This window comes from Herpailurus yagouaroundi, unplaced genomic scaffold (assembly GCF_014898765.1).
Source record: "Herpailurus yagouaroundi ecotype Mexico unplaced genomic scaffold, PumYag 28, whole genome shotgun sequence".
Lineage (NCBI taxonomy): Eukaryota > Metazoa > Chordata > Mammalia > Carnivora > Felidae > Herpailurus > Herpailurus yagouaroundi.
In genome coordinates, this window is record NW_024412376.1 from 12,469,764 (window position 1) to 12,485,061 (window position 15,298).

Here is a 15,298-nt window from a genome sequence, read left to right on the forward strand (position 1 = left end):
TATAATGCATGTCCATTCTCTTGCCAGAAATGAAACCTGTGGTTCAGTGTGTAACTACACACACTGCCCCCCAGGGACAAGGCAATTACTGTCTTTCCAATAAATTTTACATCCCTGGCTGTTCCACAGTTATTCTCCCTTTACTAAAATGTTGGGGGAGGGGGGGAGGTAGCATCCCAGTTACAGATACTTCAGAGGGAGATGAACTCAGGACAGTGAATAAATAGGACTTGGCCAAACACTAGATCATTCTGATCTCTTAGGAGCTCAGCTCTCAAAATGAAGAAAGTATGTATGTATGTATACATATATATACATACATACCTGGAATCTAAAAAGATAAATCTGGGGTGCCTGGGTGGCTCGGTCGGTTAAGCATCCGACTTAGGCTCAGGTCATGATCTCACGGTCCGTGAGTTCGAGCCCCGCGTCGGGCTCTGTGCTGACCACTCAGAGCCTGGAGCCTGTTTCAGATTCTGTGTCTCCCTCTCTCTCTGCCCCTCCCCTGTTCATGCTCTGTCTCTCTCTGTCTCAAAAATAAATAAACGTTAAAATTAAAAAAAAAAAAAAAAAGATAAACCTGTGATTTGTTTCTAACATTCTACATGTCTATCAAACTTCAGAAATCAGCCATGATGAGGATATACAAGGGAGAAAACTCCAGCTTTGTTTAAGATCTTTAAACTAGCTTCATACTTATTAGGGATTATTTGTGCTAACAGGCTGAATTCAAAGAAATAAAACCCTATTTGAGACAGCAGTTATGTGTGGCTACCATCATGCTTAAAGACAAAATCAAACAGGGAAAACACAGAGGCTCTCAGCTGATTTGAGAACATGCTTAGGTCCTCCTGGTGCACCTAAAATTTCCGTTACTGCTCTTTCCAGACACAAATTCTTTAGGTTTTTCAGAAAGAGGTCTGTTTTTAATCAGGAAAGAGATAAAGAGGTAAAGAATGAGAAGTGCCAGTGACATTACAGGTCCAAAGGTGGCTTCCAATGCAACCAAAGAAGAAATGACTCATATTTGGCATCAGCCTTTACCTGTGCCACACTAAATCACTGCAGTTTTCAGGAAGGTGAGGCAGCCAAAACACACAAAAATCAGTTTTGTTAACTGAATATTCATTTAGGCATTTGGCTACTGCATCGAAAACTCCAACGGAGGACAATAAACACAATATCTTACTAACTTAAAAAATATAAAAATTATAAAAAGTATAATTCCATCTAAAATGGCTTTAGAAATATCAATATTTTTAAGTTGACAGTGTTCCTTGCATCACAAAAGGTCTCAGTGCACAGCCAATTTTAGATGGAAAAACAAACAATCTGCTGAAATTAATTCGGCAAGCGAAGTCCATCTTGGTAGACTGGTCATATAAAGCTTGCTAAGTTTTCATTATGTCTATTAAAAAACTGGCTTACAGGCTGATGGCTCAGAGCCTGGAGCCTGTTTCCGATTCTGTGTCTCCCTCTCTCTCTGCCCCTCCCCCGTTCATGCTCTGTCTCTCTCTGCCCCAAAAATGAATAAACGTTGAAAAAAAAAAACAACTGGCTTACAATAATGACAGTAACAGTAAATAGCAGTAAATAGCAACATCACTGCAATTTTATATCTATAGATAGATAGATAGATAGATAGATAGAGTTTTTCTATTTCTCAGTGCTCATCAAGATAAGTGTACTCTTAATCCCCTTTATCTATTTTACCCATCCTCACACCCACCTTCCTTCTGGCAACAGCCAGTTTGTTCTCTGTATTTAAGGGTCTGGTTTTTAAGGGTCTTTTTTTTTTGTTATTGTTCGTTTACTGGAGGGGAGATGGGTGGGAGATGGGCTGAATGGGTGATGGGTATTAAACAGGGCACTTCTGATGAGCACTGGGTGTTTTATTTAAGTGATGAATTACTAAATTCTACACCTGAAATTAGTATTACACTGTATGTTAACTAACTGGAATTTAAATAAAAACTTGAGAAAAAAAAAAATGAATGATTGCTTTTAGGCCCTAAGGTGAACTTAAAAGTTGGGAGTGGTTCATCAAATTCCATTTATCTTTTTAAGATTAATTAGTCCATCAATTCAATCTTGGTGGAGCTCAGTACAGCAATTCCAATTCTAACATGGAGTGAGCATCGATAATAAGGGCATGTAAAATATGGCGAATTGCAAGTATCATAGGCCAAACTAGAGACTGTTTTAAAAGTAGCTCACCATCTCCTCTCACCTCCCCAAGAGCCCTAATCCTACGAACTCTCTGCCCTTGCCTCCCTCCCACACCGTTTAGTGTCACTTTGTCTGAAATGACTAATCTTTGCCATATCAACTGAAAATTAGGAGGAAAAGGGAGATGTGAACCTCTTCTGTGGCCTCTCCCCGCTTCTGAACATCATTTCATCTAACCTGAATGCTCCCATATTACACAGGGGAAGACAGCACATCAAAGTCTGTGGTCTATAATTCTGATTTCATAATCAAGATCAGAGGGCTAGACACAGAAATGAATGGGACACAGAACCCAGAAATAGGCCCACACAAGTTTGCAAGGTAAATGTAACTAATATTCAAGTATTTCAAAACTCATTTTCTAGCATCTTAAGCAAGCATCATCAACTTCAGATTAAAATTATGTTTCTGACTCAACTCTCTTGTGCATTAAATACTTTCATTGCAAAGAAACCAAGATGGTCCTGCTAAGGAAAGTTCTGTGGTGTCAAAGAAATGCCCCAAGCACTTCTGCCATTTTTTTTTTACTCCTCTTTCCCTGTCCCATGCTCGAGAAAAGGACATCTTACAAGTTCTCAAATATTTATTTATATTATTTGCTTAATATGAATTATTCCAACTTCTCACATTCCAGAGCCTTCTAAATTCAGTAAGATGTCTTAATTCCTGGGCTCTTTTCACAGATACTTTCACAGTCTTAGAATAAGAAACATTTGAAAGGAATCCTACATACTGACTACCAAAGTTATTTTTACAATAAAGAGCCAAAAAAATGATTACAGTGTCAAATTTAGTCATCTTATAAAAGCTACATTTATTTTTTTTATTTTTTTTAATTTATATATGAAATTTATTGTCAAATTGGTTTCCATACAACACCCAGTGCTCATCCCAAAAGGTGCCCTCCTCAATACCCATCACCCACCCTCTCCTCCCTCCCACCCCCCATCAACCCTTAGTTTGTTCTCAGTTCTCAACAGTCTCTTATGTAAAAGCTACATTTAAAAATTCATTTTTTGGGGCGCCTGGGTGGCGCAGTCGGTTAAGCGTCCGACTTCAGCCAGGTCACGATCTCGCGGTCCGTGAGTTCGAGCCCCGCGTCAGGCTCTGGGCTGATGGCTCGGAGCCTGGAGCCTGTTTCCGATGCTGTGTCTCCCTCTCTCTCTGCCCCTCCCCCGTTCATGCTCTGTTTCTCTCTGTCCCAAAAATAAATAAAAAACGTTGAAAAAAAATTAAAAAAAAAATTCATTTTTTATAATTTTTAAAAATGTTTATTTATTTTTGAGAATGGGCGAGCATGAGCAGGGAAGGGCACAGACAAGGAGACACAGAATCTGAAGCCGGCTCTGTGTTGTCAGCAAAGAGCCCGACGTGGGGTTCAAACTCAGGAACTGTGAGATCATGACTTGAACCAAAGTCGGATGCCTAACTGACAGAGCCACCCAGGTACCCCTAAAAATTCATTCTTATTCTCAAGGTAAAAACAAGCATGATACAAGTTTTAGGTAGTAGGATAGTATTTATATCCCACTCATTAGGAAAACCTAATGAATTAATTACCTCTCCCTGGATCTCTGAAAACTGAAGAATGCAGGAAGTTCCCCAAAGAAAAGAAAAGAAAAAAAAAAAAATGAGTCTGAGATTTTTCAAAACAGTTTCTTCTAGGATTTTGTGTATAAATTGTTATAAATAAAGCAATTGGAGACCTCCTCAAACACTATACACAAGAGAACTCTTCCTACTTAAAAGAGTAGGAAGTAAAATTCTTCACTTCTGTTTTTTAAAGGGTGTTGAATTTTGACAAACGTTTTTCTCTGCTCCTATTGAGATTTTCATACATACATGTTTTATATATGTTATATACGCTTTTTAATTCTAGTTTATTTTTTAAATAGCTAATATGTTCACATGATCCAAAAATCAAACAATAGAAAAAGGCATCATGACAAACCTCCTACCTTTACCCCTACCTGCTCTTCCCCACACACTTCCACCCTCTCTCCAGTCAGGTAAATAATGGTATTAGCTTCTTATATATCCTTGTAGGGCTTCGTAGGCATATGCAAGCAAATCATACACAGTCACACACGCTTCTCTCCTGTCCCTTTTGTAATACAAATGGCAGCAAACTATTCTGCACTTAATTTTTTAATTTTAATTTTATTTTAATTTTCGTGAACATACAGTGTAATATTGGTTTCAGGAGGAGAATTCAGTGATTCATCACTTACATACAACACCCAGTGTTCATCACAAGTGCCCTCCTTAATATCCATCACCCATCTAGACATCTCTCACCCACCTCCCTCTATCCGCTCTGTTTGTTTTCTATCATTGTGCGCCCCTTATGGTTTGTTTCCTTCTCTCTTCCCTCCCTTCCCATATGTTTATATGTTTTGTTTCTTAAATTCCACATGAGTGAAATCATATTGCATTTGTCTTTCTCTGACTTATTTCACTCAGCATAATACACTCTAGTTCCATACACATTATTGTAAATGGCAAGATTTCGTCCTTTTTGATGGCTGAGTAATATTCCATTGTATATACACCACATCTTCTTTATCCATTCATCAGTTGATGGACATTAGGGCTCTCTCTGTGGTCTGGCTATTGTGTGGGGGTTTTTTTTTAAGTTTTTTCTTTTATTTATTTTGAGAGATAAAATATGTACACGTATGAGTGCAAGAGAGGCGGGGAGGGTCAGTAAGAGAGGGAGAGAGAGAGAATCCCAAGCAAGCTCTGCAATTCACAAACCATGAGATCATGACCTGAGCTGAAGTCAAGAGTCAGATGTTTAACTGACTGAGCCCCCCAGGTCCCTCTCAGTTGGCTACTGTTGATAATGCTGCTATTAAACCTGGGGTGCATGTACCCTCTCAAATCCATATTTTTGTATCCTTTGGGTAAATACCTAATAGTGCAATTGCTGGATCATAAGGTAGCTTTCTTTTTAGTTTTTTGAGGAACCTCCATACTGTTCCCCAGAGTGGCTGCACCAGTTTGCATTCCCACCAGCAGTCTGCACTTCATTTTTAATCATTAGGTATATCCTGGTTATTTTTCTATATTAGTACCTGGAAGGGCTCCTAATCATTCTTGCATCTGCATAGTATCCCATTTATTTATGTGTGTGTGTGTGTGTGTGTGTGTGTGTTTCGCACGTGCATGCACATGTGCAGCATGTGCCCAGATAAAGTGTATTTAACCAGACCAAACCAATGGACATTTGCATCCAATCTGCTGCCATTATAAACAAAGTTTCGTGGACACTCTTGTCCATATCTCACTTCACATATAGGTAAGCACTGCTACTGTGTAAAGGGATTCTGGTATTTTGTATGTCAATTAGTTAAAGCACCACCCGATCTTGAGGAATTCTATTATGGGTAGTGTTAAAAACAGGTTTTGAATACAAGGCCAATGCTGCATTTGAAAATGTTTTCCATTGTTTCCTTTAAAGGCCAGAGGGAGAGCCTCTGTTCCTTGCTGCTATTAGCAGGGAAAGGGTTTTGTTTTTGTTTTTGTTTTCTCGCTAGCAAGAAAATATAACTTTAAGAATATTTATTTTTCCTAAAAATCTTTTAAGAAGCTCTGCTTTAGATGATACAACTACTGAGGAACCCCTCCTCTGAAAATGGGGCAGCTACTCTGTACTCCCTTCTGAAGTGAGCCTAGAATCAAATCCTCTTTGCTTTATATTCTTTTCACTTAGTTTTCTAGCATCACAGATATAAGCCTCTATCAGCTGAATATCCTTACCCATTCAGCAGGTCCATCCCATAAAAATCAGTCTTAGAAACAGTTTTCTCCTCCCTTTCTCCTAGTGAAAAGCAAAAGGTCTCTAATTATGATGTATGGACATTTCATTCAACCTAGTGAGAAGTCCTAGGATGCCCACAGCAATGAGATGGTGACTAAAGCCCAGCGACACCTACTAACCTCAGGGCCCAGGGATGCCAAGAGTCCAAAAAGAGGTAAAATAATAGCTTCACAGCTGAACTGGGAGCAAAGTTAGTAATGGCAAGCTGGCACCTTCCGTTTTCCCTGACAATACTTCCAGAGGGTGGGGAACGCTATGGTTGGGGAGAAGCAACTGAAGCCAAATTTTGAGGAAGATTGCCAACTGCTGCCATGGGAAAAAAGAGGCATTTAACTTGTTTGAAGTGTATGACAACTACTAATATACACTGAAATAGAGTGGAGGGATCCAAATCCTTGTTGCTGTGATGGCACCATGACACCAGTAAAACCTGACAGGGTGAAAATCAGACTTTCCTCATTTTCACTAAGTTACTCAGGGACCCCAAGAGGCCAAGATGATTAAAAAAGGAAGGTCCTCAGTAGAGTAACAAAAATGTGTAATGTTACAGTTATTCACTTAATATGATAGGTCCTGCTAACTTCTCCCCAACCCTCCACAGAAATTGCCATGGGAAAGGCTCCAAAAATCTCTTCACTGTCACATCTGAAACAGTCTTTTCAGTCCTCATCTTGCGGTCCCTGAGGAAACTGGAAGGAGTCCTTCTTCAAACTTAAAAAGTCCTTTCTGCCCAGTTTCCAAGCCACTCTCTGTGGGGTCTTTTTTCCTCTTTGGGGACTCCTTCTCCATCAGCCAGGCCAGCTTCTCCTCGGGCACATGCTCGTGAGTATTATCAAGCCCTTGAGCTCAGCCTTTATTTAGATCTAAGTCCTCACTCAGTTGTTCAGCTATGCCCCTCAGCTCCCTAATCTGTCTTCTGCCCAGGCTTCCAGACCCTTCAACTGGCACAGACACCTTATGTCAAAAATTGAACTAAATCATTTTCTGCCCCAAACTTGTCCCTCCTACAGTTCATCTCTCCATTCTGTCACCTTTGTCTCCTCCCTTGCCCAACCTCATTCTTCAGGTCCTCAGAGTTCTAGACGACATTCTCTCTTTAATATACCTGAACCACTCTCCCTCTCCCTCCCACTGCTGAATCTACTCCCCTGATCTCCTCCATCCTCCAATTAAATTTTTTTCACACTTTTACATTGATAACTGTATGTATTTGTACTACATCCATTATTCTAATGTAATTTTATAGGCCACAGCCAGGAACCCAAGTGGGGTTTAGGTGGACTGTTAAAAAATACTTTCCACTTCAACTTTAACCATGTTACTGCCATTACTCCTTCAGCAGCTACCTGCCTCCCCGTTACTCCTCGGCACAAAATGTTAGAACTTCTATAATCAGGCCCCTTTCCTCTGGGTTCTACCCCCCAGTACCCCACCCCCCGCCTTCTTTCAGTCACAATGCATGCACTGTCATGAACTTAGCAAGCTTTTTCATCCCTCCATGTTTTTGTTCACACTGCTGCTTTGACTCCTTCCCTGCCTTGGGTGGACTTCATTATTCTTCAGCTTACAGGGATTATCACCTCTCTGCAGCCTCTCCTGATCTGTGAATACTGCCTATAAAAGTGTCCACTCCTTCCTTTGGTCTCCTACTCTATCATACTTCTAGTATAGCATCCATGTTCCCTTACTCCATTTATTTGTGATTTAGATGAAGCACAATAATTTTCTTTCGAGTGATGATATTATTTAAACATAAGGAAATCGGGGTAGATAGAAAATTTTGGCCATTTCTTTCAAGGAATTTATAATATAATTGAGAATTTGGGTTAGAAGTAATGTAAAAAATGCAAAAGTCATGTTTTTTTTCTTTATATTTTCTTTAAAGTATTTAATTTATTTACATTAAAAAATAATGACATAATCAATTTCCCAAAATCTCAGCTTTGTTCTGGTAATCACAACTTATGCTGTGTTTATCAAGAATAAATCAGGGGTGCCTGGGTGGCTCAACTGATTAAGCTCAATTGATTACGGGGTGTCTGACTTCGGCTCAGGTCATGATCTCACATTTGTGTTGACAGCTCAGAGCCTGGAGGCTGCTTTGGATTCTGTGTCTCCCTCTCTCTGCCTCTCCCCGACTCATGCTCTGTCTCTCTCTCTCTCAAAAATAGATAAATGTTAAAAAAAAAAAAAAAAAAAAAGAACTAATCAAACCCATCACTGGATCAGTGTAAAGGAGTAGTACTTAGTACACTTTGAGATACATGGTAGGTGATTAGTAAATTAATAAGCCAGAGAGAAACTTATATGTCTATAAACATATATATATAGCTCATTTTTCAGATCTAGGTTACTAGAAGTTTGCCTGAAATAATAGTGTGTGTGTATATATATATACATATACATACATACATATATGTATATGTATATACACACATTTTTATGTATTATTTCAGGTAAACTCCTAGTAACCTAGATCTTAAAAATGAGTCTAATTATTCATCAAGTTAATTGTTCTTTTTCTTAAGTTTTCATGAGGAAAATTTCAAATGCACAAAAACAGAGTGTAGAATAACAAAAGTAGAAAGGATAGTATAATGAATCCCATGCAGCTATAACAATTATCAGTAAATAGTCCATCTTTTTTTAATCTATACCCCTGTCCTCTCCCTCAGATTATTTTCAAACAAATGCCTGGCATCAGGCTATTTTATAAGACACTTTTTATAAGTCACTTTTAACCTCCTCAAGGGTTAAGATACCAATACAGGGCTTGTTGTCCACAGTTGGTTGAATGTCACAATATCTAACCAGGTCCCTCAAAAAACATCAGACACAAAAAATACTGTGATATAGGACATCCAGTTATAACAATTTCAAGTGTGATCCCTTTAAGTAAATGATAAAGAATTATCTATGCTTAAAAGTCTCTTAAATTGGGGAACACTACATTAACAATGAATAAATTCCAGCTAACAAAAGTTCTATTCCCTTATTTTTCTTTCTTCTAGCAAATTAACTCTCAGATAAAATCTTCTTATTCTTCACAGATGTGTAATCATTCCATCGACATTTTACTATTAAAAATCTGATTCGAAGTTCTTTTATTGACACAAACAGGAAGATTATTTTAAGTAGAAACATGAACCTAAGTAATAATATTGGGGTTTAACCCTTAAAGAGTAGAGTAATAAGGCATAGTAAACCTTAATTTAACTGGCAAATAAAAAGAAATGAACTCTAAACACTTTCAAATAAATTTCACACAGTATAGAAGAGAAGGAGAAATTCTGACATGCAAAACTAGCGTGTGGTATTTGAGCAGGGGAAGCTGAATGGGCAACTAACTGTTCTAAGACTGACAGAAAACAAGTTATAAACACTTACCTTGTTGCTCCCTAGACTGTAGAATGGAATAAGGTCTTGTCGGCTGCCAGACAACTGAAGAAGAAATACAGAGGGTGTTAGTCCTTTATGTGAGAAAGTATATAAATCTACAGTCCTGGAAATACAAGAATTTGAAAACCAAATCAACAGGACGTTAAAGTCTGATAGCAGAGACGTTGTGGAGACCAAAGCTGTAAACCAGGCTAGCGTAAACTTTGGGATGTTATTAGGCACAATTTTTTTTTTCTTTTTAACTGAATGGAACTTTAAGGCAGAAGGCTTGTGTAAGATCAGATACCCCATTTACACTGAGGCAACAACTGGCTGGGCCTGAGTAAGGGTACTTAATCTGTGTTTCCCCTTCTATTGAAAGGATACCAGGTTACTGGTTATCTTACCATGTCCTGATCTTACGACTTCCTTCTCTGGGTATTCGTAGACACAAGCTATTTAATTTTAAACCATAGGATTCTAAATGCCAAACCTCTGCAAGTATCTCTGCATTTTGATGTGTCATTTTCTAAAGAAATGAGAAGATCTTAAGTTGAAATAAAATGATATTTCTTACTGTCTGAGAATGTTCCCAATCTTTCAGTCTGAGATCATTAGTGATGTCATTCGGTCACTCGGAGGCCCCATGTGCCCTCCCATCTGATACTCTCCCTACCTGTCACTATGGTCTCTCAAACACTAAGGTTAAGGGTCAGCTGCTCTTTACAATGTTTGTACTGTGGTTTTCCTTAGTGCAAAATTCAGACAAAGGTAGTATTTTTCATACCCACATCTTTGTCAGAAGTAAGGAAAGGAAAGATAAATCACAGGGCCACAATCATATTTCTTTGTGAAGAATTATTTGTATGCTTAATATGCACATAAATTATATCTATGCTTCAAAAAACAACAATAAACTTAAGACACTGTTATGAAACAAACCTAACTTATTTTACTCATTTATGCTACCCTGGATGGCCTTTCAGCAACTGAGTTTGTAAACCGAGTCCAGACTTCTCCTCAATTTAAAAGTAATGAAGTTAGGCCCAGAAAATTCAAATGACTTACGCAAGGCACTTGGCTAGTTTTGCTTTAGTTCAACACACACTCACTGAACACCCAGTCACTGTGCTAGGCACTGCTCATACAAAAATAAAGGAGAGACATTAGAAACATACTTTAATGGATACTTTCCTTACCACACTGGCTAGCACAGTCGCTACATCAGTTCAGAGAAGGAAATGATACCTGAGATGAGAGTTACAAGGATGGAGAAGAGTTATCTAAGCAAAGAAGAAAAGGGAAGGAGAGCCCAGGCAGAGCACCAAATGGGGAGTCCATGTACTCACTCTGTTCACATTTGGAGAGCTAATACTCCTCCTACTCAGTTTCCCCTTTCCTGTCAACTGTTCCTTCACTGTAACTTCCTGTCAGAAAATGTACACAGGAAAAACACGTATCTGAGACAGACCTCCAAAGCAATGGCATGTAAAGCAGTCTTTGAGCTACTATCTCTACACACACGTTCCTCGTTCTTTAAATAATGGCTGTTACTTCACATGATGGAATGACCCAATTCCAATCACTGTGGAATATTCAAAGTTAATTATATAGCTGTTGGTTACTTAGATCACTCTTTTATCTCTTGATGGCCCCCTTGAAGCTAGCCAGAAGTTAGCTCCAGGAGAAAGATCATGAAAATTAGATCATTCACTTTTATTTTTCATTAGGATCTTTGGTTAGAAATAATAAAAGTCTCGACATTGCTATGTAAAATGAGGTTTAAGGTTCCACTAAGGATTAGGTTTACTGCTGGCATCTCTATTATCCCTTCTAGAGAACCACTCTAAGGCTGTGGCTGGCATATCCAGCTAAGCAAAGAAGGGTCCATTCTGCCTCATACCTACGTATTTCTTCCACAACATTCTTGTCCATTACCAAAGAGTTTTTAAAATAATTCTTCAGCCAGAGAGAGTTAAATATTTTCTCCCATTAACTCAAGGCAACTAGACACCATTTAGTGTACTGGGAAAAGTAACTTCCCAGTATAGCTTGTGTATGTTCCAAGACTTAACTGATAAGTTGAATCTAAATTAATATGCCCCACTTAAACAGATGCTTCAAAGGTTTGGATGTAACAATCCTGTGAATTGTAGAGAGGCAAAGAGAATCAGGCTGGGTCAGCACCACTGCTACCAGCTCTGTTGGCTAACCTGGCGAAGACGATCCAAAGTGAGAAGGTTCTCCACAGCCAGCACACTTCTGAGGTATTTTTCAATATAAGCCTCTGAGTCAGCAGAAGCGGTGTTTTCAACATTAGCTGCCATTCTTGCTAATGTTTCTCGTTCCTCTACTCCCTGGGCATCCTGGAGAACAGAAAGTTGTGTATTAAAATTAAGTACTTGGTAGAAGAAAACATAAAAGCTTCTTCATCTATACAAGTACACACACACACAGAGTACTGAACTAAATGGGATATATTCCAAAACTCCACTTTACTGCCAGCTTTCAGAACTCAAAATGCATTTCCCCACAGAAATTACGGTATGAATTGGTGGTTAGGTTAACTTGAAAGGTTAACACAGTGCCACTGAAACACAGCACATTCTCAATAAAATTGTCCTCTGCTATGTTTCTGTTGCAAACAGAAATGTTACTGGTTACAAAGGATTTGGTGGAAATAGCTGGAAATATACCACCACCACAATACTTCAGAAATACATCATGAGGGGCAAGAGAGAGGAACAAGAAGCTGGGGTGACAGCAGGACAGGGGTCGGGTCCAAATAACTCCAGTAGGAGGCAGACACAGGTATGGAGAAGGAGAATGCAAAGGAAGGTGGGCTTTCCACCCGTTCCCTAAGCAGCAGACCACGGACTACACGTCCAAGAAGTAGCAGCTTTTAAAACTGGTCTCAGTCCTCAACTCTGGAGTGAGACAGGCCAAAGGCAGCATTGCACCCACCAAGAAGAAAAGTATCCTGGGAAATTCTCACTTGCTGTGCTCTTGCCAAGAGCCCATCCCTGCTCCTCTGACATGGGCGGCCCGTGCAGATAAACAAGATGTTCACAAGTCAGGGAGGGACATTGTTAATGTATTTAATCATGTCAAGCAAGCTTGGCTCCTAACAAATTACTCAATTCAGAGAAAATCTGATACTTTATTTACTTGCGAATTTGTCAGAATAATGTCAAAACCCACAAAATATATATCCATATGCCGCTGCATCTTTAGATGCCATCAACTTTAAGGAAAAGAAAAACATTATTTTATATACCACTAAGGAGAAAAGAAAAAATTCTGCCAATTAATTTTAAGATATCAATTATTAAACACATTCTAAAGTCAAAAATATTTTTTAAAATTTAAATAAGCTTTAAGAACAGATAAAATGTGGAAGAATCTGGAAGGTGGCTTAACTTCACAAAACTTCTGTCTCCTACCACTATAGGATTCATTTGAGCCTTTTAATAACTCTGAAAAGAAGCAATCATCCTCATTTCATGGATGAGGAAAGATGAAGGCCACGTAATTGGCAAGAGAGTCAAGATTAGAACTTAGGTCCCCTGATACTCCTGACAAAGTAGTCCTTTTACCTCTCAACACACAATACTTTTTGGTGTCTGAAGGGAACAGGCATTATCCTGATTTTATAAGAAAAGGGAAACTTGAGTTTTATAGAAACAGATACACTCATGTTACCCATGTCCCTATCAAGATACAAAACATTTCCATTACTTCAGAAAGTTCACTTACGGCCTACCCTTCCCCCCAAGGCAAGGTAATTTCTTTCACCACAGATTAGTTTCACCGGTTTTAGAATTTCACATAAATGGAATCATCCTTTCTTGTGTCTGCCTTCTTACATTCAGCATAATGATTCTGGATTCATTGAAGAAGTTCATTTCTTTGTGTAGCTAAGTGATAGTCCACACTATGGATATACCACAATTTGCTTACCCATTCATCCCCTAATGGATGTTTGGATTGTTTCCAGTTTTGGGTTCCTCTGGATTCAGCTGCTATGAGCATTCCTATACACATCTCTATGACACACATGGTCACTTCTCTTAAGTAAGCACCTAGAGGTGGAATTACTGGGTCCTGGGGTAGACAGTTGAAACCATTTCCTATTCTCTGGCCTACCATCAGTTCTTTTGCCACCAAGCTCTCATAGCTGCTATAACAGGGAACACAGAGAACTTTTCAAGGATTTTTCATGATGAAACCTAGCTCCTTGAGGAATCTTTTTGTTTCTAAATAAAAAATAAACTAAGTGTAGTCCTTTTCCTGTTAAGTTTTAAGTTAAGTCTCGCTGTTCCTTTTTCTTTATCATCAGGATTTGATAATGTGAAAATAACACTTGCCAACTTAGATGTTTAGATAATTATTAACAAGCAGCCCAACCACATGAGGTCATATGCTTCTCTCTCAATGGATCCCCCTGCATTTCCTCCCTTTGAAAACTGTATCACTCAGGGAATAAAAGCACCTTTAAAGAGGATAAGGAACCTACAGTTGGGAGGGGATGAGACAGGAGGGGAAGGAAAATGAGAGAAATGGAAAAATGGAAGAGAGTTCACTACAGCAGTCATTGTCTCTCAACTGCATTCAAACCATGTATAGAGTTAAAGTATGAAACAACCAGAAAGACATAAAACATTCAGACACAGAGAATAAACACTGCATCTCTTGCTGAGCATAGAAGTATACAAAGAGTAATCGACTACAGACCCAAGATTTTGCAGCTAGTCTAACTCTGAAAACAGACTTATTTTTAAAATGTGCAGCAGGCTCCAAATTAAACAGTTAAACAGCTAATACTTACTATGTAAGTCTAACACTTTGGAGATCCAGTACAAGACTTCCTGCAGTATAAGAAATCTAAAGCAGAGCCTAAGCACTATATAATCTTTTCACCCTTCCAAAAACTCACTGCTTAGAATACATTTTGTCCACCTATTGTTCACTCAACAGAATCAACAACTTCCAGCACTCAAAAATGAAGCGTAGGGTGCTGATGTGGACCGTGTGGTTAGTAGGGAGTGTCCACTCCCAGCGCACTCTCCCATTCTTCACTTCCTAGGAAAGTATAATCTGCACCTCCTCACTCCTCGATTCTGGATGGTGAGCGTGACAGACGGGACCGCTCTGATTTCCCTTTTGCAGAGTCCTTTTCTAAGAACCCTCATGTCTTCCTACCCCTGTAAGGAAGGCCTCCATTGCCAGCTGTGTCGAAGACCAGGTGAATAAATCTGGGATTAAATATTAGGAAGCAAATGAAAACTACATCGTCCAGCAAGCTTCTGTCCGGGGGTATTTGAAACTCCATTTGTTTGATTCCTATGGCTCTCTCAGTTCAGAAAGGGAAATAAGGAGAGGAAAATAATAATAGGATCTATAATAATGGCAATTACAATTTACTGCTGTGTGTGTGTGTGTACAACATCCTTAAAAAACAACCCTGTACAGAGGTATCACTAACCCAATTTGATAAATGAAAAAATTGAGGCTCAAAGTAACTCACTAAGTGCACCTCACTGAGAGGTGATGAAAGTAAGATTTCTGTGTGATTCCAAAATGAATCTCCAAAGCTTGAATCTCTATTTTGAGCTATGTTGCTTCCCTTTGAGGGTTACAATATTGTTACCTTATGTCTACTAGAAATGAAAAGGAGTGCTGTCTTCTAGGAGTATTGATTTGCTTTTCAAAAGAAAGTTCTTCTTCAACAAAATACTAAAACCAGAACCTTTGAAGCCACAAGTACATTTTACTATGAATCACATTAAGATTAGAAAATTCCTCTACAGGGGCGCCTGGGTGGCACAGTCGGTTAAGCGTCCGGCTTCAGCCAGGTCACGATCTCAC

The 15,298-nt window shown here is 38.9% G+C and overlaps 1 protein-coding gene across 2 annotated transcripts in view; it reads right to left on the bottom strand.

Moving 5' to 3' along the window:
• KIF13B (kinesin family member 13B) overlaps nucleotides 1-15,298 on the bottom strand; it is a 209,443-nt gene that overhangs the window by 41,064 nt on the left and 153,081 nt on the right. For both annotated transcript variants that reach the window (XM_040467565.1, XM_040467638.1), the window contains 3 exons: nucleotides 11,644-11,796; nucleotides 10,780-10,857; nucleotides 9,440-9,493 (listed from right to left, as the gene is read on the bottom strand). In XM_040467565.1, the coding sequence (XP_040323499.1) occupies nucleotides 9,440-9,493; nucleotides 10,780-10,857; nucleotides 11,644-11,796 (285 nt within the window). The remainder of the gene's footprint in view (nucleotides 1-9,439; nucleotides 9,494-10,779; nucleotides 10,858-11,643; nucleotides 11,797-15,298) is intronic.